Source organism: Musa acuminata, chromosome BXJ3-4 (assembly GCF_036884655.1).
Source record: "Musa acuminata AAA Group cultivar baxijiao chromosome BXJ3-4, Cavendish_Baxijiao_AAA, whole genome shotgun sequence".
NCBI classification, from domain to species: Eukaryota; Viridiplantae; Streptophyta; class Magnoliopsida; order Zingiberales; family Musaceae; genus Musa; species Musa acuminata.
Genome location: NC_088352.1, coordinates 7,801,074 through 7,828,463, shown reverse-complemented (window position 1 = coordinate 7,828,463; position 27,390 = coordinate 7,801,074). Strand labels below are relative to the sequence as shown.

Here is a 27,390-nt window from a genome sequence, read left to right as displayed (position 1 = left end):
CTTCCATGCTGTTTCGCTGCACGTGGCTCCGTCGCGCGTGTCGCACGTGACGAGACCGTCCTTATCGTTCATGCCTTGGGCTTATCGGTCTTTTTGCCAGTAGCGTAACTCGTAAGAACACATACTGTTTGTTGAAATGCCACTGACAACATCATCGTCGGACGGACTTCGATGCCTTCTCTTCGCCTTCTTTCCGGGTTCGTCAGCACTGCTGAGCTCTGCATGGACTCGAAAGGAGGGCATGGTGAAGGCCATGGAATGGTGTGACGAGGGAGACATGGGGAGCTGGCGTCAATTAGTGTGCAGCATGAGGAGGCTGCCACCGATCAAATCCGTGTTCCCGTCCTAACCAGCAGCGCCCGCGTAACTCGATGGCTTTGTTCGGTGGCAAAGTATGGAGGAGGCCTCATGCGAGGCATTTCCAAGGGATCGCGAATTAAATAAATATAAATGGTATGTCAAGTGGTTCTATAAGATCCAAGTCGGAACGTGGAATTGAGGGGAGACAGTGCTAATGAATCTTTCTTCACCCACTGGTGATTTTGCTCTTTTTATTCATGTATTACATAATACTATGCACAATGTGTTTTTGAAGATAATACTATTGTCGCGGAAGTAACAAAAAGATAATAATAATAATAATAATAGTAAAATGCAAGGAAGATTTAATTCTCTAGACGTAATGACCTTTGAAGAATGAACTACATGAATGGACGTCATAAGGCAATGACCTTTGAAAAGTGAACTACATAAATCGACTCTATGACGACATGGATCAATGATCAATTTCGATAATAATAATTTATAAATGTTACCTTCCAACCCAAAATCAACAAGTTTCTTTCATTATGCAACCTTCATTTTGACAAGTTTAAGTAGCTGCTGGTATCAGCAGGAATGCAGCCATATATAACCTATGAAAACACTCACTCGTATGTCACAAGAATTCAGTATGTGTATTCGTGGTCTATGAGTACATCAAGATGTAAAAAACATTCTAAACGAAACAAACATGCTATTTATTCTTAAATCAGTAGGTTATCTGTAGCAAAATAAAATATATGAATTGCTATCGACAGTTGCTACGAAATAATAATGACGTAGCATTAAGCTCAAGAATGCTCCTCTGCAAGGCACTGGTCCCGATTCCGCAGACCCTGCAGATTAGTATACTGTAGGAACCTTGAAAAAGAATCATGAAAGAATTCAGATCGAACTGTTGTCTCTTCCAGCGGCAGCTCGAGGATGATGTCGTCTGGAACCCGATCTTTTGTCCCGCCCGCGCCTCATGGATATCTTACCAGGGAGCCTTTTTGATGGAGGACCTCTTGCCAGCCTTTGTGGATGAGTTCCTGGAAGTGATTCTCCAGGTGATTCGTTAGTCACTACAGGAGGTGGTGGGTAGATCAAGGATGCAAGTGCTTTACGTTGTTCTAACAGGTCTCTGTGATATTCCTGCATAACATAGAAAACATGATTAACAGACGAATTAGACTTCACCAAAACCTTGCATTAAGTCCACATGATAACATACACGAAGAAAAAGAAACCACCATCTGTGCCAAACGCCAGCCAGCACTGGAAGTTACTTTAGATATTAGAATAAATTACCGTGCTGTTCTGACTGGGTGCCCGTAGGCAGAATAAGGTCGAGTGCATCGGCACAGCATGATAGGCACAGCGATGGTTGGCAGTAGTATGTTAAGGCTATCCATGTTTGTTACTTCTGTATTTCAATCTATAGTGAATACACTTTGGAATACAACAAATTCGACATTTGTTAAGATTGAAGTACCTGAACAACAAAGTTGCGTCTTTCACAGTCCATAAACATGTTGATCGTCCAATTCACTTGAGACATTATCCTATCCCTTACTGTGCTGAAACTGATCTGGTCCCTAGAGGTAAAACGGTCAACTTCGTTGAACCACAGACAGGTGAACAGATTGGTGATTGGTATGTGCTCTTTGATGATCACGCATCCCTCAGGGACATCTGCGATTTACAGTAAGAATCACAGACCTTAGAACAGGCTATTAATAATATATCTGTAGCATCTTTCTGAAAAAAAAAAAATGATTTCTATCATATAAGAACCCCTACACTCACCACTTGTAATAGGCAGCTTGGATAAAGAGTAAGGTGTCAGACCCTCTTTCTTATAAAACTCAATTTGATAATCTATGGACGCATTGTCATATTTTCCAGCAGCTTTATTAGCCTCTGCTTCCACAAAAACATCAAAGCGCCTGTAGTGCTTGGAGATTGCAAAAGTGGAATTCTTCCGCCACAAGAATCTGAAAGCCAGTCAAACTCATTTTAATCTACGTGCAAGATAGGTATACAACAGACACTTGCAAAATTTTAGATGGTTATTCTTTTATACTTAAAAGATAAAAGGATGATCCATTACACATGGGTCCCACTAGCACAAGGTCAAAAGGGGTTCAATGTGTGTGGTGTCATGACCGCAAAGAAATGAGTTATTTCCTTTACCCGAGCCTTGTCACAAATAACAAAGGAGCAACATTATCATGAGACCAAGGCTAACCCTCCAAGGAATACATTTTACAGTTAAAGAATACATTTTACCTCTCAAGAACTTGATAAGGATCCACAACAAGTTCAAGTTTTCCATCGATCCAAAGAGAAAATCGGGCATTTGGGAAAAGCCTATGGAGCAGAAGTTTTGGAACCTGCTAAAATTAAATAGTAAGAAAAAGTCTACATAATATCTTTGGCACTACAGAACATAATTAAGAAAACTAATATTCTATAGGAACATCTCATTGAGAATCAAAGTAGAAATTGAACTTGTAGATTGAAGAAACAAAATCACCCAGTTGTTAATAACAAAATTAATTGTGCTAATTGGGCAATATCAAAAGGTTTAATGTAAAAACTACAAAATAATAATATTCAGAAATTTCATTTTAGGAAATCACAAATTTAGTCAAACTAGGTCAGAATATCGTGGGTTGGATGACTGTTCCAGAGTCATCATGGTGCCTTTTGTATCTGTTCGAGAGTCCAAAACTATACATTCTCAGTCAAATAAATGAAAGGCATGGTCAGATAAATGCTGGATTTAATCCCTTCTATATACCAGCTGATTTTATCAATTATTTGAATATAACATGAAAGACACTCCACTATCCTGAAATATGTTCATTTCTCTCTGGCAATTCCTCTACACACTGAAGAAAAATGAAGTGAACAAATATAAAATAGTACTTGAATCCCTTAATCTACCTAATGCTCAGTTAAGTAATCAATGATGGCTATCTAGTAGCCTTGGGGCACAGTCCCTTTCTGAGTCGTACCCAACAACTGGTGTCTAAGTGCATGTCTTACTAACTGAGAAACATCTGTGACTGACAAAGTTCCCTTAGGTCATCAGTTCTACAGATAAATTGTCTAGGAATGTCATGGAACAAAATTTCCAACTAAAGCCTATGGAAGACAGTGAAAAAAAGCTACATTACCTATAAATAGTCATCTTATACAGTTCCATGGATTATCAGCCACCATAAAGGACACATTAGGATTTTGACTTTGCTCAGTTTGTTTAAATTATTTGATTCCATCAAATATAGTAAATTAACCCAGAATTATTAGAAGTGAAAATGAATTAACATGAATTGGATGTTAGAAAGTTATATCTGAAATATAAATAAACTTTTAATCAGCACATACAATTTCAGAAACCGATATTAAACAATAAAAATTTATATAATGAGACCTTCTGTTAAAGTAAATACAAACATAAAAGGATATTAAGCATATGCAAGTTCAAAATGAATTTATAGATATGAATATTGCAAACATAGGCTATATCACCAACAAACAATTAAGGTCCAAATTGAACCTATTACGATATTTCTTGGATAAGAAGATTTTAAAGTGAATGTGAAAAAGGATAAAAAAGAGAAAAAGACAATCAAGTAAATATAATATAATATATTCAGAAAAGACAATCAAGTAACACTTTCCTGAGGCCAGTATGAGCAGCTTTAACACTTTTAAGATAGATTCGAATTTTCAGGTATTCCAACACGAATAGAACCAAATGCATATCTGTATCCATATTCTGATAGGATTCTTCAGGTACACACATGGATATATGATGAATACAAGAACCAATCGCATACAAAAACAGATTCAAGAAGTGATCATTCAATCTTCTTTCAATACAAGTTCCTAGATATACAAATACCAATATGGTGTGTGAATATCCATGAGGCAAGTAAAATGGGAGCAGGCCGAGATATAGATATTTCTTGGATTAAAAGAATTTAAAGCAGATGTGAAAGGCGAAAAAGGAGAAAATTAACAAACAAGAACAAAATATACTTAAAAAGAACTAAATAGCACACTTTGTCCAACTAGTATGGGAAAATAGAACACTTCTACATACATCTAGATATTCGGGTATTTAGGTACAGATAGAAACAAACATATATTCATATGCATATCTAGACATTTACTGGTAGCAAACTTTAGGAACAAATACAGATAATATCCAACGCTGTCCTGCCAATGCAAGGTATGGGAAAGGTCAATATATGCAACCTTCCCCTTAACTATAGAGAGACTATTTTTATGACTCGAACCTCATCTCCCAAGTTGCAAATGAGCAACCTTACTAATGTACTAAGGTTCACCCTCAACAAATACAAATAATATATTGAACTAATGTAGGCTTGATACATGTGTAACACGTAAAACATCAATGGCTAGTTGATGAACTAAAGATGTTGCCAAATGCTACAACTTGCTCTTGGATGATTTATATTACTTAATAATATACCTATAAGCCAAATTTCCTGAATATCTTGTAAGTTAGCATAGCTTTCATGTTGAATTTTGATTCTCTTAGTCATATATCTTGTTGCCATTGTTGTTATTAATGCCAATGAGTTTCCTTGTAGAAAATTAATAAAAGTAATCAACTGATATTAAACAAAGATTCAGTTACTGGACTCCAAAAACTTTTACATACTACCGCTGATAGCTGCTTATCTTACCGGTCATATAATCTGGAAGGCCAGACATTAGTATAAATAATTTCAATACACTGAATGCAATTCAAAGAACTTGTAACAAGGACCAGTACAAGTTCATCAATCTGTGGGGTAAAATATAGGCAATTCAAGAAAAACCAATACCTGTCAGTCAGTATTTACATTTAATTCCTCACATTATGTAACTAGAATATCCTCAACAGTATCAGAAAGAGAAAGTACACCGACTTTGATCAATAAATCAACAAAACTCAAATGAATCTGCTTTCTGATGAAAATCATAATACCTTCAAATGTTAGACAATGCTAACTGCAACTTAAACTTACAATAATAGTGCAAGAGAAAAAATTTACCTTCCCATTTCGCCTTGCATCTACAAAAGGAAGGTTTCGAACTACCACCACTATCCATAGACCAACTCTTTTGGTATCAACCAGGCCACTGGAGTTCTTTATGTACAATTCAGTTTCTTCATCAACAAACATGTAAAAGCATGCATTCCTTTTTGCATATTCACTAATATTCTTCGGTTGTTGCATTACATCATATTTTCCTGATCAACCAAATGAACATGAGCAAATTTATCTAAATGGGCCAGGAGGTGCAATGGTCAAAGGTGGACAAAACTGACAACAATAATAGAGAAATACTGCACATAGTACCAAAAATGGCAGAGGCTACGACGACATCGTGGCATTCCTCCATTTCAAGAAGATCAGTTTCATTTATGTCAAATCCAGTCTCTCGACCAGGTTTCTTTCCTTTGGCAAATCTGATGAATGACGGTTAACATGAGCTTAGACAATGAAAACAGTTAGGTATCTTCAATCCACAGACAAAAGCAAAAGAAGAGTCAACAATAAAAAAAAATTCAGCCTAAAAAATTTAAGCATAGTTCACTTAATGAGAAAATAAACTGGCAAAAAGTGTTTTGAGAAAAATGAACTGACAGGAAGAGTGAACCATACCCACAGTGCACCATCATTGATTCTTTTATATTGAAAGATTCGTTCCTCTGAAGCAGAGATGGATATCCTCCAAAGACAGAACCTCCATTTGACTCACTGGCAATCAAGTTATCTTCTGAAAAATAACTTAAATTCTTAAGAAAAGGTGATGCTGACGGCGAAGGTGGCATGAGAAGTACAGCCTGCTCTACAGGGACATAACAAACAGGACATGCTACAAAAGAGAGAAATGAGATTTTCAAGCAGAGAATTAGTTTACAAATGAGCCAAAAGAATAAAATGTTGCCCGTCCGACGAAGCAAGAGCTCAAGACTTACGACGTGGACCAGTGCGCTTTTTATCAGCTGGCGGAGGAGGAAGCGAGAAACTTTCGCAAGGATGTGGCATTGGAGGAAGAATGGGAACAGAAAGCTGTGTTACATTATGGGTAGTTGCAGATTCATGATTCGTATTGGAAGTGCTATCCACCGTGGTTTCTTTTGCAGGACTAAAGGGAGGGCTGAAATCATTACATGACGGTCTAACAGGATTTACAAACTTCCAGACGTGATCAGTGAAACCCATGCGAGACTCGGGGCTCGCTGATGCATCTTCATCTGATATAGAAATGAAAGAAATTAATACAAGCTATGATGATAATGGAGTCAAATAACTGGTACAAAAATTGAAAAGAAGAAGGTTGAAAATTTTAATTTAAATGAATTAATACATTAAATTGAGGTAATAACCGTCTGCAGTTTAACAGGTATTTCTTGTAACAATGCTGAACTGCTGGTTTTACCTGTTACTATGCCATACTTTGCCCAAGGATAACAAATAATGAGTTTCTAGTAGTAGATTCCATCTTAAAATAAGCAGCCTTTATGTTTTATGAACAGTACACCTTACATACATTTCCATGGTAACCAGAGTTAAGTATTCAAATACCTGACAGAATTGACTAATTTGACCCAACAACCTATTTCAACATTAGATATAATTGGTTCATTAACCATTGTAAGCACATCCTAGATGGCATGTCAAGTTGCTGCTTGTGCCATATTCCTGTGGGCATAAAGGAAGGAAAATATCAACATTGGTTACTATATACTATCACTAACAAATCAGCACATGAAAACAATCGCTAAGTTTGGCTACTATCGCCCTCTACAAATACATAGGAAAGAACAACTGATGTCCTACACCTAAGGAAAAGTGATAGACATGCGCAGAAAACAAGAACTTTAGGTGGTTTAGCCATTGAAATTTCTCGATCTTGAGAAGAGTCCTGCAAATTGGTATATAATGATGCCACCCAAACTCAGAGGATGGAGAATAAGATTGAAGATCAATTAACTGACGTAATGCATGACCGAAAAATGTATACAGGATGAAAGCAAGGAAGAAAGGCCAAACCTTTACTGACAACAGAAATGAATGACAGCACAGCCGCTGAGGCAACGAGCAAGAGCAACATCCCAACCTTCCTTCTTCCTGCAAACTTGAAAATCCTCGGCAAAATCCTCTCCTTTTCTCTTGATCCGGAAAGGGACATTCTCGAAGTCTTACGGACCAAGATGGGCGGCAACTGAGTCGAGAAAACAGCAACACCGTTCTGCAGCTGTGGCTGCAGTGATCCATAACTCCCGGATCGTAGACCCAATGACCCTCCAGTCATTGCCACCCTCTCATCTCCGTTCCCCTTCCGAAAACCCTCTCGTCCAACCTATAACGAACCGGAAGAGCCACCCAGAGCGACAAATCAATACCTCCAAATCCGCACTGTCTTGCAACGTACAGACGCAAATTCACCAAAATACAGGAAGATCTACATGCAGCGAACGTACCTACTCCAATCCTTGAACGAACACCGACTTATATCCAGCATAGCACAATTGCACCCGTTTCAATCCTCAGAAGTGTGTCATTCACAGAATAAACCCAAGACGACTGTCCCAAATCTAGAACGGAACGGGAAGAAGAAGAAGAAGAAGAAGAAGGACACGGATCGGGAGGGATCAGGAGGCCAATGATCTTGCCTTTTCGGAGATGGAATTCCCTTGATGAAGACGTGGATTTGAATAGCCGATCCCAGCCCTTGTCGTCGTCTTCGAGCGCCAGATTTGTTGCACGGAGGGAGACGGAAGGCGGGCGTAGGGGACGAGAACTAACAGTATTACTTATCCCGACCAAAGATTAGGGAAGTAATTATCTCGACGACGGGATGATTAAGAGAAGTCAATTGTATATAACTTTACCACGATACCCCTTTTTTGATTGGCGGCACTGGTGGACCACCAGGGTGGGCCCATTGTTAGATCCAATAGAAAGGCGGAAAGGGGTCGCTTAGGATTGACGTTCCCGTTGCGGCGGTGGTTGTTACGTCGGCCGGTTACAGCCGGTGACTGCAAGATGGGTTCCGGGCCATTTCCGGTTAATGCGCGGAACAGGGAGGCGCACCAATCCGCTTCGCCTCTTTCGCCGTTCGATTCACTTGACGGTTCGTGCATACCCGAATCTCGAGCACGATGGACGGTGCTCATGGCCTCGCACCGCGAAAACCGCCACCTTCCAAAACAGCCACGACGGTTCGGGGGGCCGCCGTGGACCACCTACGTCGAGATGACGTCACGAATCGAAAGGGCGTTCGGGTCCAATCGGCAATACTTAAAACAGGTTCGATGGGAAGTCAACTGTCTGACCAAAACATGAATATTATGATCGAATTAAGTCGACAAGCATACCGTGGTTGGGAATGTTAAGATTGGGTGCGTCATCGTCTTGTCCAACACAAATGTGAGCCAGCAATTGGAAGAAGAATTATAATTTATTTTGTCTCCATCAAATTGGTTGATGGTCAATTCTTGGTTTTAATAATGATAGTATATTAACTCTGACACTATGAATTAACTCAATTATTATTTTTATCTGATATGGAATTAACTCAGCTTGAAATCTGAGACATGCATTAGGGTGTATCATGCTGCACGTGAAGAGGACCTTTGAGCTATGGCAAAAAGGGTGAGTGACAGGATCATTGTCTTCCTCAAAGCAGGATGATGATGGGCTGTGAGCACAAGTACAGCCCTCGATCATCACTTTGCTGACCACGGTAGCTGAGACAATGCCAACTTTACAGGTTACACAGCATGGAGGAAGAAACAAAGACACAGATCGAGGAGGAAAAATGATGCACATGAACTGCATGCTGTGAGCTTGAAGAAAAAGATGTCTGTATACTCCCAGAATTTGGTTTGTAGCATCACAAAGAGAAGACAAGATCAGAGAGAATTCAGAGAAAGAGCACGAGTTTTTCGCATGAAGCAGATATATTTCTTCTGGAAGCAAGTAAAAAGCATCAGGTAGACGAACAAGCGGCTGCAGCAGATGACGTTCTCGGCGAGGAGATAGGAAACAGCGGCAGCAGCCTCGGCGGCTCCGCATCCCTTGGCGTGGTCCTCGGCGACGGGTGCAAGTAGAACCCCTTCTCGGCGATGGAACGGGCGTCGGCCGACATCCTCGCAGCGGAATACGGGTGCAGCAGCCGGTCGAAGGGATCAAGGGTCAGCGGGGTGACGGGGCTGAGAGTCAGCGAAGGGAAGTCCAACACGCTCGGCGACTTGATCTCCGGCGGTCGCTTATGAGGCGAGAACGCGGTCGATTTCAGAGGGCCGATCGTCTTGAGGTTGCTGCGGCGCTCGTACAGCTTGAAAGCCCGCCTCTTGGGGCCGGTGACGGCTTTGGCGGCCGGCGGCAGTCCGCCACAGCGCTTCGCCGTGGTCTCGGCGGAGCCGGTGAGCAGCTGCACCACTTGCTTGAAGGAAGAGGTGTCGGCCTGGACGAAGGTGGTGGCGCATGGAGTGGACTTTGGAGGTGGAGGCGGTGTCGGAGGAGCTGTTGCTGCTGTTACTCCATCGTCGTTGCTGATGCATCTACTACTGGTGGTGGAGTGGGGGGCGATGGGATGAGGGGACTGGATTGGGTGGTTCTCCATCGACAAGACTCCTACAGCAGAACATCAAACGGTGATGCAGCAGAAGAGAGAGAGAGAGAGAGAGTTTAGAACTGCATGGTTCGAGTCCGAGAGGAAGAGAACACAACACAAACACAATGGTGTGCGGTGTGGTGTTTGAGATCTGTTTCCTACCTTTTATTCTCCTTCTTTGTTCTTGGGAAGTAGCCAAGAGTTTCCAAGCAAGTTGCTGTGACAGGAGACGTGGTCATTAAGACAGAGACCGCATTGACCTGAGAGCCGCTCCTCCGGGCTCGGTCCAAGGTAAATCAATGGCCCTGGGAATGGAATCGAATCCCTGTTCTTGTGGTGGTATCATTTGGCCCTCAAGAAAAGTAATCCAAGTCGCTCTTGTTGGTGATTTCGATCGGAAAGAAAAAGGAACATATTTTCTGGTTTGATAGTGACACAAAGAAGAAATCTCTTCCTCTCTCTCTCTCTCTCTCGCTCTCTCTCTCTTTCTCTCTTTAATTTGACCATCATGCTTGCCTTGGTCTTGCAGTAGTCTTGCCTTGGTTTTATCTTCACGTCCATTTAATAAGGTGGCCATCGACTTTGAATCGATCAGGGTATATCGCAGACATGGTTGAAACATTCATGGATGAATCAAGAAATCTTACATGGTTTGACTATTGCTAGTATCTCTGTCAGTTTTATGAGCTGCATGCATAACAGCTGGAAGAAACCATGATATTTTCATTGAGTTGGTAATTCCCAAACAATTTATAATTGATTCATGTGATGTATATAATAAGCTAATGATCTCTCTCTCTCTCTCTCTCTCCCTCTCTCTCTCTGTGCCTCCCATTAATCATTCAACAGTCGACATGATGAGATCTGATGGTCAATGCAACGCGAGACAAATGCGAACCCAAAGGAGGAAGACATTTAGATGCTGACGGCCACCACCACCGGTGTCGGGTTGCCCAAGACTTGCATCTCCCTTTAATTGCTTGGTCCATGCCCTCGTCATCATCATCATCATCATCATCATCTTCTTCTTCTTCTTCTTCTTCTTCTTCTTCTAGGAGAGGGTACGAGAACACTCCATCGCCGCCTGTTACAGGTTTCCTGCACGCGTGCTTGTGTGCTCACACAGATGAATGATTTGCGTATGTCATTTGAAAGATTTTAAATTATTATTTTATTTTTAAATAAATTAATTAAATAAAATTATAAAGATAATTTTTTTAGTTTAAATTATATTTCACACCTATAAATAGATTATATTTATATATGTAGATCCATTCAAGTCTTATGTACTCAGATCTATAGAGTTTACGTTCAAGAATAGTTTACGATTTTTTTTTAAGTTCAGTATTTTTTTAATCTTAAATTTTTTCTTTTATTTAGTTTGATCTTAGGTTAGCAGTATCTTGTTATTACTATTTAAGAAATGATTGCACTTGCATATGATCTTTTTTTTTTTTTTCACGTGGTATCAGAGTTATGAGGGTGATAATTTATATTTAAGATCTCCTTAGTAAAGAAGATAAGTTTTTTCGATTATGAATTATTATAGTTAAACTTCTCGACCAATCAAATTACAATATCTATAAGATTTGTTTGAAGTTTATCTCATAGAGAGAAGATCAATGGGATATGGTTGGTGATAATATAACAACGGTACTATGGGATATGGTTGGTGACAATATAACAACGGTACAATGGAAATGGCATAAAGAGATGAGGACATTAAATGAAAAAGCTGAATGTGCAATAAAGAGATATATTTCTCATTATCTTTTTAAACACATTATTGGTTGCAAATAAACCTAAAAAATTTGGATCAATTTTAATATATTCCTCAACAAAAACAATATAGCTTAGTTTCAGTATTTGGAGAATGATTTCACAAATACTATCTAGGATAATCTCTTAATTTCTTATTTTTTTTTAAGATTAAAATTTTATATTCTGAGATATTACTCTTAGATTCAAATAAGCCTATTTCTAATGCACGAATAAAATATTATATTATTTATGATGTAAAAAAATATTCCTCATATTATATTAATTCAAGGATAAGTTCAATAACTATCTTTAGTAGAGTTAAAAAATCTTCTTGTTTCTCAAGAATCCTTAGCTCGACAAATGATGAGAGTTTTTATTTCAATGGGAGATGAAGATGTCCTTTTTACAAATAAAAAAGGATAATAATAAAAATAAAGATAATAAGGATGATGCTAATAATAAGTTAGGGTCTTCTTTAAACAATGGTACAAATCCAAAGAAGACCAAATATTATAGGTGTGGTAAGTTAGGTCATATAAAAAAAAATTATTATATTAAGATTAAAAGAGAAAATGTTATAAATAAAGAAGATTGTTCCAATGCTACCAATGATGGAGCAAATGTTTTGTGGCTGAAACTACTAAAGCTATGACATTTGTCAACTTAAGTATGACTGGATAGTTGATTCAAGATGTGATCATCATTTCATCAACCTTTATTAATATGAAGGCAATGATGCAATTATCATAGTAGACAACATTATTCATCAAGTAGAGAAAGAAGGTACCGTCATAATCTCATATCATAGTAGACAACATTATTTATGTTTCTTCACAACATAAAAAAATTAAATGCATATATGGTACATATAAGTAGAATAGTTTAAGATTTATATATTCTATCAACATCAACCTCTTATATTGATAGGATAAGTACAAATGATGATGCATCAATCTGTTAGACTTGGTCATATAAATTTTCTTAAATTAAAAATTATAATATAAAAAAGTGTAATTAATGGTCTTCATAATCTTACTATTTTTAGTAGTAATGAAGTTTGTTCAGGTTTTCAATACAGTAAAGTACACGGGCAACCTTTTGATAGATCACTTTTAAAGTATAAATTTTCTTTAGAGCTTATTAATGATCTAATATACCATACTCAAACTCTATCTTATTTAGGTTCACATTATATGCTTCTCTTTCTTGATGATTTTATAAGATTCACTTTAATCTACTTAATAAAAGAAAAATTAAAGTTTTTTTTTAATTTTAAAAGTTTAAGTTAATAATTGTAAGTGTTCTTGAAAGGAAATTAAAAGGTTACACACTAATAATGATGATGAGTTCTTATAGATTATTCTCCATTTGTAAAGAATATGATATCAAAAACAAAATTACATGTGTAAACAAACTACAACAAGTGACAGAATGGAAGATTTGACATCTTATGGAGACTCGTAAATATTGGTTTTATACAAAAATTTTACCTAAAGACTTATAGGCCGAAGGTATGATATGTGCAACTTATGTTATTGATCAACCTCCCCTTAGTCCAATCAATTTAAAGTCTTCATATGAGTCATGTTTAGTGAGAAATCAAATGTTAAATATTTTAAAGTATTTAGTTCTACGTGCTATGTTCACATATTAGACTTAAAAAAGAAGTAAGATTATGATAAAATAAAAAAAATATTGAAAATATATGGATCCACAAACACATAAGTATATGGTATCTAGAGATGTTATATTTGATGAAATTTTTTATTATCTTCCATAAGTAGTTTTTTTTTTAAATATCAATCACAATAATAAAAGTAATATATGTTCAAAATCTATAGTTGAGTTTCCTTTATCATCTAATTCTCTAATGGATTTTACCTTATCTTCTTCCTTATTTGTATCTATTCCTATTATTTCTTCATCACCAATGAGCAAAGTGATATATGGAGTAATGATATTCATGAAAAAGAAATTTCAACATTGAGAATATAAAAAATAATAATTGTTAAACTGGCACAGATAGAGACAATGTAAGTATATGTCACTATTTTTTTCTAAACTAATTGATAATCTTATGCCTACTTAAGTCAAAGGTATTAAAAAGTGGGAGGATGCCATCAAAGAAGAAATGATAACTCTTCATAAAAATGAAACTTAGGATCTTATGTCAAAGCCAACATATATAGATTTAATTATTTGCAAATGGGTCTATAAGATAAAATGTAAGTCAGATAGAAATATATATCATTATAATGTAAGACTTATTAAGGGATTTTCTCAAAAATATAAAAAATATTATGAGAAAACCTTTAGTCTTGGAGCTAAGATGAACTCTACTAGGAAGATGATTGCTCTAGTATTTAATCTTAGATGGAAGCTGACAACTTGATGTGAAGAATGTATTTCTATACGGTGAAATTGATAACAATATTTATATTGAACAACCACCAAGGTATACTTTTATTTTTAAACCAAATTATGTTTACAAACTTAACAAAATCCTCTATGGGTTATAAAGCAAGCTCCCATGTATGAAAAAATACTCAATTTATATTTTTAAATTATTTTTCTTCTTATTTAGATCTTAGCTTATTTATTAAAAAATAAGGAAGCATGCATATTATTGTTCTTCTATATGTGGATGATATGAACATCATCGATAATGACAAAATGGAAGTGATGAATATAGAAAAATATATATTTATCTCTCAAACAAGCTATGAAAATAATTATTAAAAGATTTAGAATTAAAAAAAGTAAGAATTTTTTATTCATTTGTAACTCAGGAATATATATATATATATATATATATATATATATATATATATATATATATATATGGTTAAGTTGTTTAATCTATGATATTTATTATTAAATTAATAAACTAATTATTTTATAGTATGATAATCAAAGTACCTTAAAATTGGCTACCAATCCAATTTGTTATGCAAGAACCAAATATATTGAAATTGAACATCATTTTATCTCAAAAAATGCTTCAAAGAATCATTGAGATAAAAAACAAAGATTATATTGCATATATCTTTATCAAATCTTTTTTCAAAAGATTATTTAAAGATTTTCGAATAAACTTAGACTTATCTCTAAAAATATACTATAGGGGGAGTGTTAAAAGTTCAAGTATATCTTTTGGAAGATCTTAAATTATTATCTTATTTTTTAAATAAGTTAATTAAATAAATTAATTGGAACAAGAAAATTTTGATTTAAATTATACTTCACACCTATAAATAAATGACATCTGCATATTGTAAATTCATTCAAGTCTAAAAGTATTCAAGCCTATAGGGCTAAGGTAGTTCAAAATCTCTGTAAGTTTTTTTCTTAAGTTTAATATAATTTTTTATTTGATTTGATCTTAGATTAATAATCCCCTATTATTATTATTTGATAAAGGATTATACATCTCACCCTTTCGACATGATTTGTTGCTCTTTCATCTTCTTCTTCAATAGTTTTTTTCTGGGAGGGGAGGGCGTTTGCATGGTATTTTTAGTTGTTAGGTCCAACAAAGTTCATTTAGAACCCAATTACGATATATTTAGGGTTTCTCTGCTCTTGGTTTATATAGAGGGGTTGTCTCATAAGACCGCACCCCCAAGAGCGATACACTCTCTGTGTTCTACCCCTCATCCTCTCTCGCCTGACTTGTAATTGTTTGCTTTGAGATTTTGAATGAGAAAAGCTATGATAAAAGATCTTCGACTAGTAATGAGCCAACATGGTCTATGATTTCACAACGCAATCGCTACATTCTTTCTGAGCCTTTCCTCTCTTTCGTTTAGTTGCGATGTCGTCTTCTCATTCTTCTCCCCTTCTTAGAACTAAAGTTTTCATGGTGATCGAAGAGAAGATGGCTAGGGTTATCATCTTCCTTTCTTTCATTTTCATTTTCTCCTTTTTTACTTTGTGATCATAGTATAGTATAGATTTAAGCTTTTATAATGGTGAGCTGTAATCGATCGTGTGTCCTCTTTTAATCACAGGAAAAAAGTAGAGTTAATATGCATCGTGCAACATATCAACAAAATATATATGATTTACGTGTATATATATATATATATATATATATATATATATATATATGAATTTTTTTAATTATTTTTTAAAATTTTTGATCCATACTTAAAAAAATTAAAAATAATTTTTTTAAATAATCATTTTACCCTCTTTGTCGATTGACCCATTGGTCTCACATTCATCCAGCCCAACCTATTAGCCATCGTCTTTGTTGTTTGTTGCCTTTATCAGAACCCAACAGCCTACGACGAAGTGAGGTCATCAGTCCTCACAAGAGGGTTGCAAGCAAAAAGAGTGGACCTGTGCAATTAAGAGAGGTTATGATCGATGATAAGCCCTCGTGTGAGAGTTATAAATAAATAGGGGTTAGGACTAATGGTAGACCCTTGAGCGAGGGTTATGGTTTGTGACGGGTTCGATGAAAAAATAAATAAAATGATCTTTTCAAAATGTCAGTATTCTTTTGAAAATTTTAAAAGTAGAGGTAATTTTTTTAAAAAATAAGTCTTTTTTCGAAATTTTATGTTATATATATATATATATATATATATATATATATATATATATATATATATATATATATATATATATATATATATGCCTTTTATTTGGGTGAAGGATAGTTATATATGAGTGGTTAAATGTGCCCGTGGAACATGGAAAGCGGGCCGCGGCCCAACAAGAGAGCCGTAGACTCCGTGGACCATGCGGTCAACGTCACGCGTGTCTCGCACGAAATCGCTGGATTCTCCCGTCCCTCCGTCACCTCCTCCAATCTCTCCGTTACTTCTTAACCCCTCATTAATTAGTCTCCCTTCCCCTTTTTAATGATGAAAATAATCTTTCTTTATCTTAATTAGAACTCACTCTTGCCTCTCTCTCTCTCTCTCTCTCCCTCTCCCTCCTCTCTCTCTCTCTCAGCTTCATATTCTTGTCCGTGCAAGGAAGCTTCCAATTCTCCGCTCTGTTCTTCTGCAAAGGTGCGTTTTTTCCCCCTTCTTCTGGATAAGGCTTTGTTTTCTGCTCAGATCTCGGTTTGGTTTCGTGGGTTTCGTGAAGAACGAGGAATCCGGATCGGATTCGGTTATAGTGCTTTTTGTTTGATGAATTGCCTGATCGATCAATGACATGCACTTTCCCGATGGTTTCCTTCGTGTTCCGTCGAGCTGTAGCTTAAAAATCTCGTCTCGGTTAGTTTCGTTGGAGATCTATTGAGTGCCTTTCGTTCTTTGTTGTTGGCGGTGTCTTGTTCTTCGCAATCTTGAAGAGGAGCGATTGAACTGAAACGCCGAATTGGATAAAAATGACTGCTTTTGTGATCTCACTGTACGTGTAATCTTTCTCTTCTGTGAGATCTTGGATCTGACTTGTATCTGCAAAATGCGATCTTCTTTGAGCAGAGTTTGTTGTGTGGATGGCGACATACGAGCCCAAGAACATCCTCATTACCGGGGCGGCAGGTTTCATCGCCTCCCATGTCGCGAACCGCCTCGTCCGGAACTACCCCAAGTACAAGATCGTGGTCCTCGACAAGCTTGACTACTGCTCCAACCTGAAGAACCTCAACCCCTCGCGTTCCTGCCCCAACTTCAGGTTCGTGAAGGGCGACATCGGCAGCGCCGACCTCGTCAACTACCTCCTGATCACCGAGTCCATCGACACCATCATGCATTTCGCCGCCCAGACCCATGTCGACAACTCTTTCGGCAACTCCTTCGAGTTCACCACGAACAACATCTATGGCACTCACGTCCTCCTCGAGGCCTGCAAGGTCACTGGTCAAGTCAGAAGGTTCATCCATGTTAGCACCGATGAGGTCTACGGGGAGACCGATGAGGATGCCGTGGTGGGCAACCATGAGGCGTCTCAGCTGCTGCCGACTAACCCGTACTCTGCAACCAAAGCTGGGGCTGAGATGCTTGTTATGGCCTATGGAAGGTCATATGGCTTGCCTGTGATTACAACCCGTGGAAACAACGTGTATGGCCCCAACCAGTTCCCGGAAAAGCTGATTCCAAAGTTTATCCTTTTGGCTATGAGAGGGCAGCCTCTGCCGATTCATGGTGATGGCTCTAATGTTCGAAGCTATCTGTACTGCGAGGATGTTGCAGAGGCTTACGAGGTTGTCCTTCACAAAGGAGAAGTTGGGCATGTTTATAACATTGGGACAAAGAAAGAAAGGAGGGTGATTGATGTGGCAGTGGATATATGTAAGCTTTTCTCATTAGATACGGACACCGTCATCAAGTTTGTGGAGAACAGGCCCTTCAATGACCAGAGGTACTTCTTGGATGATCAGAAGCTTAAGAACCTTGGATGGTCAGAGAAGACCATATGGGAGGAGGGACTGAAGAAGACGATGGAATGGTACATGAACAACCCCGACTGGTGGGGGGATGTTTCAGGTGCGCTGTTACCTCATCCACGGATGTTGATGATGCCTGGTATCGAAAGGCATATCGATGGATCTGAAGAAACCAAGGACATGGTTTATCAGGAAATGAGCACTAGTAATCAGAACGGGATGGTGGTTCCTTCAATAAGGACCTCCCTGAAGAAACCACATTTGAAGTTCTTGATATATGGTAGAACTGGATGGATTGGGGGCCTTCTCGGCAAGTTATGCGAGAAGCAGGATATACCATATGAGTATGGAAGAGGGCGTTTGGAAGAACGTTCCCAACTCATACGGGATATTCAGAATGTGAAGCCATCTCATGTTTTTAATGCTGCTGGTGTCACCGGTAGGCCTAATGTTGACTGGTGTGAATCTCACAAGCAGGAGACGATTCGCACAAATGTCGTGGGAACTTTGACTCTTGCAGATGTTTGTAGGGAGAACGGCCTGTTGCTGATGAATTATGCTACTGGTTGTATTTTTGAGTATGATGCTCAACACCCTGAAGGATCAGGCATCGGATACAAGGAGGAAGACAAACCAAACTTTACCGGTTCCTTCTATTCGAAGACTAAAGCAATGGTGACTTCTGGCTTGCTAAATTTTGCTTAGACCATATCTTCTGTTGTGTAAAATCTAATGAATGAGTTTTTCTTTGGTCCATAATGCAGGTTGAAGAGCTGCTCAAAGAATTTGACAATGTCTGCACTCTTAGAGTTAGAATGCCAATATCTTCTGATCTGAGCAATCCTCGCAACTTCATCACAAAAATCAGTCGCTACAACAAAGTCGTGAACATACCAAATAGCATGACAGTTTTAGATGAACTTCTGCCCATATCAATTGAGATGGCAAAAAGAAGCTGCAGGGGCATATGGAACTTCACCAATCCTGGCGTGGTGAGCCACAACGAGATCCTAGAGATGTACAAGAGCTACATTGACCCCAGCTTTAAATGGACTAACTTTACATTGGAGGAACAGGCCAAAGTCATAGTTGCACCTCGAAGCAACAATGAGATGGATGCTTCAAAGTTGAAGAGAGAGTTTCCAGAGTTGCTGTCGATAAAAGATTCTCTCATCAAGTATGTCTTTGAGCCAAACAAAAAGGTCCTTTCTAACTGAGAAGCTTATCGGTGATCGCATTCGGTCTAGACTTCTGTATTAAAGCAGTAGAGCCCCAAATTTTCCACTTAATTACTGATGTTGGCCAGTATTATGGCAGCAAGACTATCATCAGATCTGCTCGGTGGTGGCGTCTAGAAGACTCTTTTTCTACAAGGGAGGAAACTGCTTGTTTCAATTTGATTAGGTAGTTTATTTTGCTTTTCTTGTTTAGGGTCTTTACAAGAGACCAACATTATTTGTCTTCTCAAATTGGTTTCTTGTCCAGTTTTGTGTGGCATGTACTCATTAACATTCTATCAATGCGATCCATTTATTGTTTTACACTCTATATTCTATTGGTCATGTATTGTTTTGTTGTCCGGTAATGCCACGGAAATCATGATTAATGTTTATGCAGTGTGTGGTCCGCTTGACTGTGCACAAATTCATTATGAAATGACCAAGTAGCGATAGAGCAAAAGGGGAGACAAGTAGCGATAGAGCAAAGCAAAAGGGGAGAATAACTGCGAAGCGGAGGGCTCAAAGATGATTGTTCTTGAATTAGAGACAGATGAAGAAGGTGGTTCGTGTAATTATCTTTGAAGGGAAGGCCACAGTATTTCTTGAAGAGGACAACTACGTCTTTATAAAGACTTGTTTAAACAAAGAGAAATATGAGAATGCATGAGAAGGATCGAGTTCAGCTGCTCTCGGGGGACGGTTGCAATGGTTGTTAATGTGCTTTTCGTTGCATCTTTTAAGGACAGTTTAGAAGACGCTTCTTGTCAGCCAATTTGAACAAGAAATGAGCAGAGTGCAAGACTAGAAATAAACGTAGCAATATTGCCACTTTGATTTAGTCTTTAAGACTTGAATGGCTCGGTGAAACATTCAGATCTTGGCGAGCAGCATGCATGCCCATGACACACATCGGAGTCAAATAATTTATTCTCTGATCAGTGAATATACTTACTGTATGGATTTTCCGGGACACATTCAGAAACCACCGGGACGATAACGAAAATATACTCACTGTATGGATTTTCCTCAGTGTCATTAGAAGGAACTATAAATGTTCGGGAAATGTCAATTTGTTATCAGATGCTGTGATAACACTCCTGATTACACCCCATGTTCTCAACATAAATGTGTGATTGAATGAGGCACAGAGATTGCTCAAGTTTCCAGTCACAATGTGATATGTTAGATTTTGGAATGACATGCTGCAAACAACAAACGAACGAACAATGTGACAACCCAGACTCCTGAAATCTCTAACACTATCAGCATAGAGTATGGTAATGGATCATGCATGGCCCAAAATTTGTTGCCATCTGATGACAACAGATCTTCCAGCTCAAAGTACCTACTAGTCCTCCCATCTCAGATATTTACCGTCTTGCAGCCGCTTGGCTTTCACATTTAATTCAAGCCGGGAGTTGAAGCTTTGCATTGTTTTTCCAGCTGCAAATCCAACACCATCAAAATAAGTAACTGTTTGCATCAATTTTGTGGTGTATATGGTACTTAGTTATTGGCATTCGGTTGGCTTCCTACCTGATGAAGTAGTAGTAAAAGAAATCAGCATAAAGGGCTGTTTGAACAACACCGGCGATCCAGGCTGCAAGAAAGCAATGGTTTAGAGAAAATGGAAATTCTGCTTATGCAGAGGATATACAAAACTATCTTACATATCCATGCGCTGTAATGGTCTTCTGTGACAAAGCGATAAATCCAGTTGAGAATGTAAAATGCACGATAAGCCCTGAGGAACAAGAACATAACTTCATTCTAAATCTTGTCAGGAATACCTAATAGGTTGAACTAGGGCATAGCAAACAATGGAGGATAGATACAGAGAAAAATTGCTAACATGATGTGTTGAAGTTGCTTATTTTCCAGTGGTACACGAAGACAGAAAAACATATCTTCAAGATTGCCAAGGCCTGGAATTAACTTCATGCAATTTGGTTATTAAGATGGTCCAACAAAATCAATGGCCAGAAGGCCCTAGAGGATCATGTATTAGAAAAAAATACATAAATTATATTGAGAAATTGAGTTTGTATACAAAATAACCACAACTAACCAGCATTGACCCAAATATTTTGCATACATATAATCCTTCTCTGCCAGTTTCCGAAGGTCACTTGAAGAAAAGAGATTAAATCATGTATGGGTTGGAATTACTTGAGAACACACATAAAAAATGACACTAAGGCTAATAATGTATGGTGTCCATGCCCTATAATGTCTTATTAAGGCTAAAAAATAGAGAAGAAATGAATTAGCAGAATACCAAGTTACAACCATCAAGATGGTTCATTAAAAATAACAAGAACTCCTGATCAAGTAAATTCAAATCGTACAATGGAGACATTTTGATGATGTGAGCTATAATATGTGCCACTTCTCTGTAGACTGCAGTTATTGCCATTATCTTAATAAGATGCGTTTGACATAATCGGTACCTAAGGTCATAAAAGGAAGCTTAAGAATAGATGCCTAAGTTGCTTAGCAATAAAAGGTATCCGCATCAAATCGGACACCGAAAATGAATTACCTCATAGAAGGCACACTTTACGCAGCTACCTGACAGTCAAACAGGTATTTGTCTCACTAACTTGGTTGATCCCCGATCAAATCTTATAACTAACAATCCAAGACCAGGTGTGCATGCAAAGACTACTTTCCGTGAAAAATCATTAGTAAACAGATCAATATTATAATATGTCTATACCTTCATATGTACCTCAATAGAAGTAACCTATAATTATATAATTCAACTTCTTATAATGTAATTTCTTGGAGACACTTGACTAGCGGAAGATAAGGAATAAAAGATTGAGAATCATTTTGCAAAAAATTTGGAAGAAGGGAACATTAACAATGAGATTAATACAGGGCAGACACACACAGACATGCATATGTTAGATGACTTCGGTTCCACATTGTTGACGTTTGGATCAGTGTAAATAATTTAGAAGCACAATCAGACATTTGCACTTCACAGTCAATAGTAAATTTCTTGAATTTATAAAAGACAAAGTGCAAAAGCATCTGCCACATATGCACACACCTAACAAGTTGTGCATGATATCAATCATAGGTAAGTTCTTCACAAACTACTGAACAAAGAAGAACAAAGTCAAGATTTCAAAGTCATCCAAGTCCAGAACTTAGATTTCAAGCATATCACAAAATGATAAAATAAATTAGGCCATAAAAATGTAGACCTAAAGAATGTTAAAAATGAATATCATTCCGGCCGCTTCTGGCTGATGCTTTCTTTGATCACCAAAAGCTAAAGACTCGGATCTAATATGAATTTTCAAAACAAAAGAATGCACTAAAACTCTCCACAAATCTCAGAGGAAGCACTTCATACACCAAAAAGTCAAATAGAAACTTATGCATATTCTCTTGTTCATGAGAGTTCAAAGCTGTCAAGTTATACATAACCTATTTTCTTCTATGAAGAAAGATGGAAAAGACTAGAACTTATTCAAGCATAAATCAAGGTAAGCATATTAGCTCTAATACCCAAGGAAGAGGACATATTGGCTGGTCAGGTTGTCCACATTTCTGCTTCTCTGAAGCAAAACCAATTGGGGAAGAATTGCAACTGCTTCTAAAAATATCGAAAATGCCCATAATACCTGCAAATGGACCACCAATGATGTAAGAAGTTCAAGAAAAATATGTCCAACTAAGAAACATAGCACAAAGTTAATTTAAAACATAAACTGTTTGGATTATAAGTAATGAAAAGGAGAACATTTTCCCTTTTCCAATTTCTGTGCGTGAAGTGTAAGAACAAAAAATTGCATCCTTTTCAAATGGTTGGATAAAATTTGAAAGCTGTGAAAGAGTAAGTGGTAAGTTGGTCTTTTAATCCCTATACAGCTGTTTTGGACCATCAAGAATCCTAACTCCTGAACATACTCACTGTCCTAGGAGAGAAGGCAGCTAGAATACGTGGAGAAGAGGTCATCAATGTTGACTCTTCTTCAAGGGACCGGGGCAAGCTAGCACAAGTCAACTATTGGCTGGTCACAGGATTATAAAAATTAGACTATTGGTTGCATGAATTGCATCATAATACAATTTAGGTTTGAAATTGAGAACGCTTCAAGCCTCTAAATTCCCTCTTATTGAGATTTTTTTCTATTTTTCTACCTAGTTTCTAATCTTCCCAGCCTTTTCCTTCTCTTCCACCATTCCATGTGCTTCTACAACAACTTGACTAGTGTTTCCGGTCATAATCAACCCAACAACCACAACTGAATATCAAGATAGATCTATCATCATAGTTAGCTTTTGTAACAATGAGGCCACCAATAATAGTAAGTTCTATAATGAGAATTCAGTATAATCTATCAATTCATTAATGAGAGGTCAGTATAGTATATCAATTCCTTTCTTCTTACTATAAGCGCAAACTGCAAATTGTATGGGCTAAAACTGCAATTGTTTAAATATTAGTTAAGATCAACAAAACTGACCACCAAGATTCAAATTGAGATTTTATGATTATGATTATGGTAATTGATTGTCCATCATGATTCAACAATATTTCACCTTATATGTAAATTATCCAAAGATGATGAACTGGTAGATAAAATGAGGTACAAGGAACTTAGATGTCCTGGATGGAATTATCCAAATGGGTTACAGTATTAAAGACCTAGCTCATTACATTAATAAGCAAGTATGCCCATATAGAAGATGTCGGCTAACCTAGTTGGTGAAGACTTTGACAGTTTAATGCAAGGTCTTGGGTTCAAATCCCACTTTTGCCATTTACCCTATGCTAAAAAAAGTATGCCCATATATTATTTTCTACAAAACCAGCATCATATCAAATGCTGAATTTCAAATACACCAATGTGACTTATTTTCACACTTACCGTTACCTCATATAAGCAAATCTCATTTAGTACATAATTAAGCATAACACAAACTAACCTGATACTCAAAATGTATGGCTTGATAAACATGAATTACATGCTTGAGCTCCTCAAGTTCAGAAAAAAAATTTGCACAAAATGAAATAGAACTAAAATATGATCCAAATTTTCTAATTTCATTTTTAAGGACGCTTTAAACATTTTTCAGTGGATTCATTTCTGGCAAATCCTTTATATGTATCAGGCCCCAGAAAGATTTTTTTTTTGCATATTATGACTAAATAGTTGACAAAATTGTAGCTTCCAGCCTCTCACTGTGATGTTATATGTGAGAATATGTTACCATATGAACAAATGGGTTCTATATCTACCCCTCTGACACCTGTTTTTCCCAAAAAACCCATTAAAGGATACCTGAATCCAATGAGTAAGGTAGACCTCAATACATATCTATCCTGATGTCATTACTACCTATATAAGGAAAGTCATTTGGTAGGGGACCTGAACCCATATCCTACTATATATATATAGTTATCTGGATCCAATTTGGATGCACCTCCCTTTGCGTATCCATCACAAAATCAATTAATAGTTACTTGAACCTGGTTTAAGGAGGGTGGGCAGATCCAGATGCTCAAAAACAACCAGATCCATGCACTACCATATCCCATAAACTACAGCACAATGCAAGAGTAATTTGTGTCATCGAAATTTGACAATGAAGTAGAGAAGGCAAGATAGAGAATGCAATGTCTGTTGCAGATGAAACTGTTGAGTCCATCTGCAACTCTGAGGTCACATAATTACCATATCCAAGAATACCATTTCAAGATTTCCATTGTAAAGGTTGTGGACCAAACATTATTATCTTTTGGTCATGACTGCTGTGCCATGATTCTGTTATAAAAGAACATTCAAGTGAACACATTGGAGAATAGTCATGGTTCTAAAGTAGAAAAGATGAGAAAAAAACACTATAAAAGTAATATATAAATTAGAAGTATAAACACATGAAAGCTTTGAGCATTTTCTTTCCTAAAAACATTGTAATTAATTTGGATAAAACAGCCAATGAGGATAATAAACGAGCTTTAAATGTGTTAAACATAGCAAGAAAAGGAATGAAATGCCAAGACCAAAGGAACTGAATAACAGGAGATGAATCAGCAACTTTAAAATTCACCATCAGATCATGATCAATAACTTATCCTATCATTTAGTAGAGATTTGATGTACTCTCGCTGATGTTTCTTGTCTATATCTTAAGTGCAGATTACTGACCTGCGAGTAGAGCATCCAAATATGTGCATACTTGAAAATATTGTTCTTGTGCCAGCGCGGAATGTCTAAAGCTTAACATGCAACTAAGTTGACTTATCATTCCTTTGCTGGAATAAAAATTGCATTTCCAAATACTCAAAAGGCCCTTTTAAAATAACAAAATCATAATATTCCCCACTTGGTAGGCATCCACGAATTTCCACAATCAAACAGGTTCAGCAGTTTACACAGAACATTAGTGGATATTGTTGACACTGATATTGTATTGCATCTAGATACAGCTACAGAAAACTAAACGGGAAAAGTATGTTGACAAGTAACAATAAAGAAATTGGCATTCGCAAACTGTCAAAGGCAGTTGCAATTATTCCTAATTAATTAATATAAAAATGCGACGATTTCAGAAAAAGATGTAGCCATTTGACCGAATGGAAACAATAGTATGAGGCGAGTTAAATCGAGTTAATGATCGCCTAACAATACCTCGCGGATCGTAAACTTGTCATGGAAAAAGATCGCGAGAAGAAGGCTTCCACCGATGAGGGTATAATGCCGAAACGTATCCTGATCCTTATCGTACGTCCGCCGCACCAAGGGGTGAGACCTCATGTACCAAACAATGGCGAGAGAGCTGGCGATGAACACGATCTTCATCAATGTGTTGTACACTGAGACGACGTAGATGAAGAGATCTAGGTAGCGAGTCAGGAACACCAGGGCGTACAGCTCCTGCGTCTTGAGCGAGATCCCTGGCACCACGAAACGCCCAGAAATTGAGATTCCACAAGGGACCGGCGGAGTTTCGGGGGAGAGGCGGGGTTCCGGGGAGGGGAGAACCTGAGCAAGATTTGGTGGCGTAGATCTTCAGGAGGAGGACGAGGACGCTGACGAGGTGCGACATGTCGCCAGCGAATCGGAAGGCGTTCATGGCGGCGGCGGCGGAGGAGGAGTCGGGAACGGGTACTGTGGAATTGCTCTCTGCGGTCGATCGTTAGGGTTTGGGGAATCCGGAGAAGAAACGTTCGGCCCCTTTCTCTTGGGGTAAAGCGCACCACGAACGTTTCGCGTGGAAGAGTGAAGGGGCAGGAAGGATGACGTGGCAGAGTGGTGGCGAATGTTCTGGAAGAAATAAGAAATATTCTACGCATATCAAATAGAGACAATAATATTAAATAAAACTTATATTTAAATTTTATTTTATTTTCCCAAAAAATAAATTCGGAAATTTTATTTTTTATTGAATATAAGTGTTTTTATATAATTAAAAATAATTTTAACACAAAGCTTCCTTTGGTGTGCATTTAAATTATAAACGAGCAGTCTTATTGTGACGCTAAAGTTATCCTCAAAGTTAAAAAAAAAATTAATTATAGTTCATAAACCCTTTAATGCTTAGTCAATCCCAAAACAAAAAAAATCTTAAAAAATAATTATTGATTTTAATTATTATGACCTGATAAATTTTAATTATTATACGATATGGATAAAATATTTTTTAATGTATTATATCGGATCGATATCTGCCCGGCTCAATTATGAACTGATGCCATCCTTTGTGTGATGATTATATTAGCATGTGTCGAAACAGGATTACGTAAAATATTTCTTGTATCTTCCAAAGAAATTATATTATATGGTTTGGAAATCCATCAGGTGGACCCACTGGAAGGATCACAACATGTTTCTTACATGGGAGTGAACGCAACCAAAGTAGAAAATACAAATTGGTATTAGCTGGTATTCGTAGTTCTACAGTACAAAACTGCCCCGCTTTGTATTCTTCAATGCGTTATATACATACAGATTGCTCCCTGAGAAAAAGAGCGACGTGACACGTCGCCTTAATCATGTATTAATGGATATATACAAAATATTTCATCTATATATATAGTTAAGTTTATGATTATTCCATTGATTTTAATGAGCTTTCCAT

At 37.4% G+C, this 27,390-nt stretch overlaps 4 protein-coding genes across 6 annotated transcripts; 1 reads left to right on the top strand and 3 right to left on the bottom strand.

The window, feature by feature from the left end:
• Window positions 1-935: 935 nt before the first annotated feature.
• Window positions 936-8,144, bottom strand: LOC135582981 (probable hexosyltransferase MUCI70). 2 transcript variants are annotated; one of them, XM_065147404.1, is made up of 10 exons: window positions 7,820-8,144; window positions 7,389-7,698; window positions 6,311-6,589; window positions 5,994-6,207; window positions 5,688-5,797; window positions 5,379-5,578; window positions 2,593-2,696; window positions 2,110-2,297; window positions 1,796-1,995; window positions 936-1,455 (listed from the first exon to the last, which is right to left on the bottom strand). In XM_065147404.1, exons 2-10 carry the CDS (start codon window positions 7,648-7,650, stop codon window positions 1,207-1,209), a joined length of 1,806 nt encoding a protein of 601 aa, XP_065003476.1. In that variant the 5' UTR covers window positions 7,651-7,698; window positions 7,820-8,144; the 3' UTR covers window positions 936-1,206. The 2 variants fall into 2 exon arrangements, with proteins under 2 accessions (XP_065003476.1, XP_065003477.1); XM_065147405.1 differs by having other exon boundaries at window positions 5,994-6,108.
• Window positions 8,145-9,096: 952 nt separating this feature from the next.
• LOC135635371 (VQ motif-containing protein 4-like) lies at window positions 9,097-10,101 on the bottom strand. The gene has a single exon (XM_065146403.1). It carries the CDS (start codon window positions 9,964-9,966, stop codon window positions 9,331-9,333), a length of 636 nt encoding a protein of 211 aa, XP_065002475.1. The 5' UTR covers window positions 9,967-10,101; the 3' UTR covers window positions 9,097-9,330.
• Window positions 10,102-16,603: 6,502 nt separating this feature from the next.
• On the top strand, window positions 16,604-19,608 carry LOC103981107 (trifunctional UDP-glucose 4,6-dehydratase/UDP-4-keto-6-deoxy-D-glucose 3,5-epimerase/UDP-4-keto-L-rhamnose-reductase RHM3). Of its 2 annotated transcripts, none has more exons than XM_009397706.3 (3): window positions 16,604-16,742; window positions 17,163-18,742; window positions 18,832-19,608. In XM_009397706.3, exons 2-3 carry the CDS (start codon window positions 17,177-17,179, stop codon window positions 19,282-19,284), a joined length of 2,019 nt encoding a protein of 672 aa, XP_009395981.2. In that variant the 5' UTR covers window positions 16,604-16,742; window positions 17,163-17,176; the 3' UTR covers window positions 19,285-19,608. The 2 variants fall into 2 exon arrangements, with proteins under 2 accessions (XP_009395981.2, XP_065002754.1); XM_065146682.1 differs by lacking the exon at window positions 16,604-16,742 and adding an exon at window positions 16,791-16,952.
• A 731-nt stretch (window positions 19,609-20,339) lies between these two features.
• Window positions 20,340-26,550, bottom strand: LOC135634577 (ER lumen protein-retaining receptor A-like). The gene is made up of 6 exons (XM_065144961.1): window positions 26,295-26,550; window positions 25,941-26,206; window positions 22,810-22,925; window positions 20,958-21,031; window positions 20,824-20,887; window positions 20,340-20,730 (listed from the first exon to the last, which is right to left on the bottom strand). Exons 1-6 carry the CDS (start codon window positions 26,383-26,385, stop codon window positions 20,694-20,696), a joined length of 648 nt encoding a protein of 215 aa, XP_065001033.1. The 5' UTR covers window positions 26,386-26,550; the 3' UTR covers window positions 20,340-20,693.
• Window positions 26,551-27,390: the final 840 nt, after the last annotated feature.

What these genes read in the sequence shown, in the direction of transcription:
- LOC135582981 (XM_065147404.1), bottom strand. Translation starts at nt 7,650, where the DNA reads ATGACTGGAGGGTCATTGGGTCTACGATCCGGGAGTTATGGATCACTG. An exon ending in CATTTCTGTTGTCAGTAAAG is followed by an intron (nt 6,590 to 7,388) that starts GTTTGGCCTTTC and finishes TTTCTATATCAG; the next exon opens with ATGAAGATGCATCAGCGAGC. An exon ending in CCTTATCAAGTTCTTGAGAG is followed by an intron (nt 2,298 to 2,592) that starts GTAAAATGTATT and finishes ACTGGCTTTCAG; the next exon opens with ATTCTTGTGGCGGAAGAATT.
- LOC135635371 (XM_065146403.1), bottom strand. Translation starts at nt 9,966, where the DNA reads ATGGAGAACCACCCAATCCAGTCCCCTCATCCCATCGCCCCCCACTCC.
- LOC103981107 (XM_009397706.3), top strand. Translation starts at nt 17,177, where the DNA reads ATGGCGACATACGAGCCCAAGAACATCCTCATTACCGGGGCGGCAGGT. An exon ending in ATTCGAAGACTAAAGCAATG is followed by an intron (nt 18,743 to 18,831) that starts GTGACTTCTGGC and finishes TCCATAATGCAG; the next exon opens with GTTGAAGAGCTGCTCAAAGA.
- LOC135634577 (XM_065144961.1), bottom strand. Translation starts at nt 26,385, where the DNA reads ATGAACGCCTTCCGATTCGCTGGCGACATGTCGCACCTCGTCAGCGTC. An exon ending in CGCCACCAAATCTTGCTCAG is followed by an intron (nt 26,207 to 26,294) that starts GTTCTCCCCTCC and finishes TCGTGGTGCCAG; the next exon opens with GGATCTCGCTCAAGACGCAG. An exon ending in CCATTACAGCGCATGGATAT is followed by an intron (nt 20,888 to 20,957) that starts GTAAGATAGTTT and finishes GCTTTCTTGCAG; the next exon opens with CCTGGATCGCCGGTGTTGTT.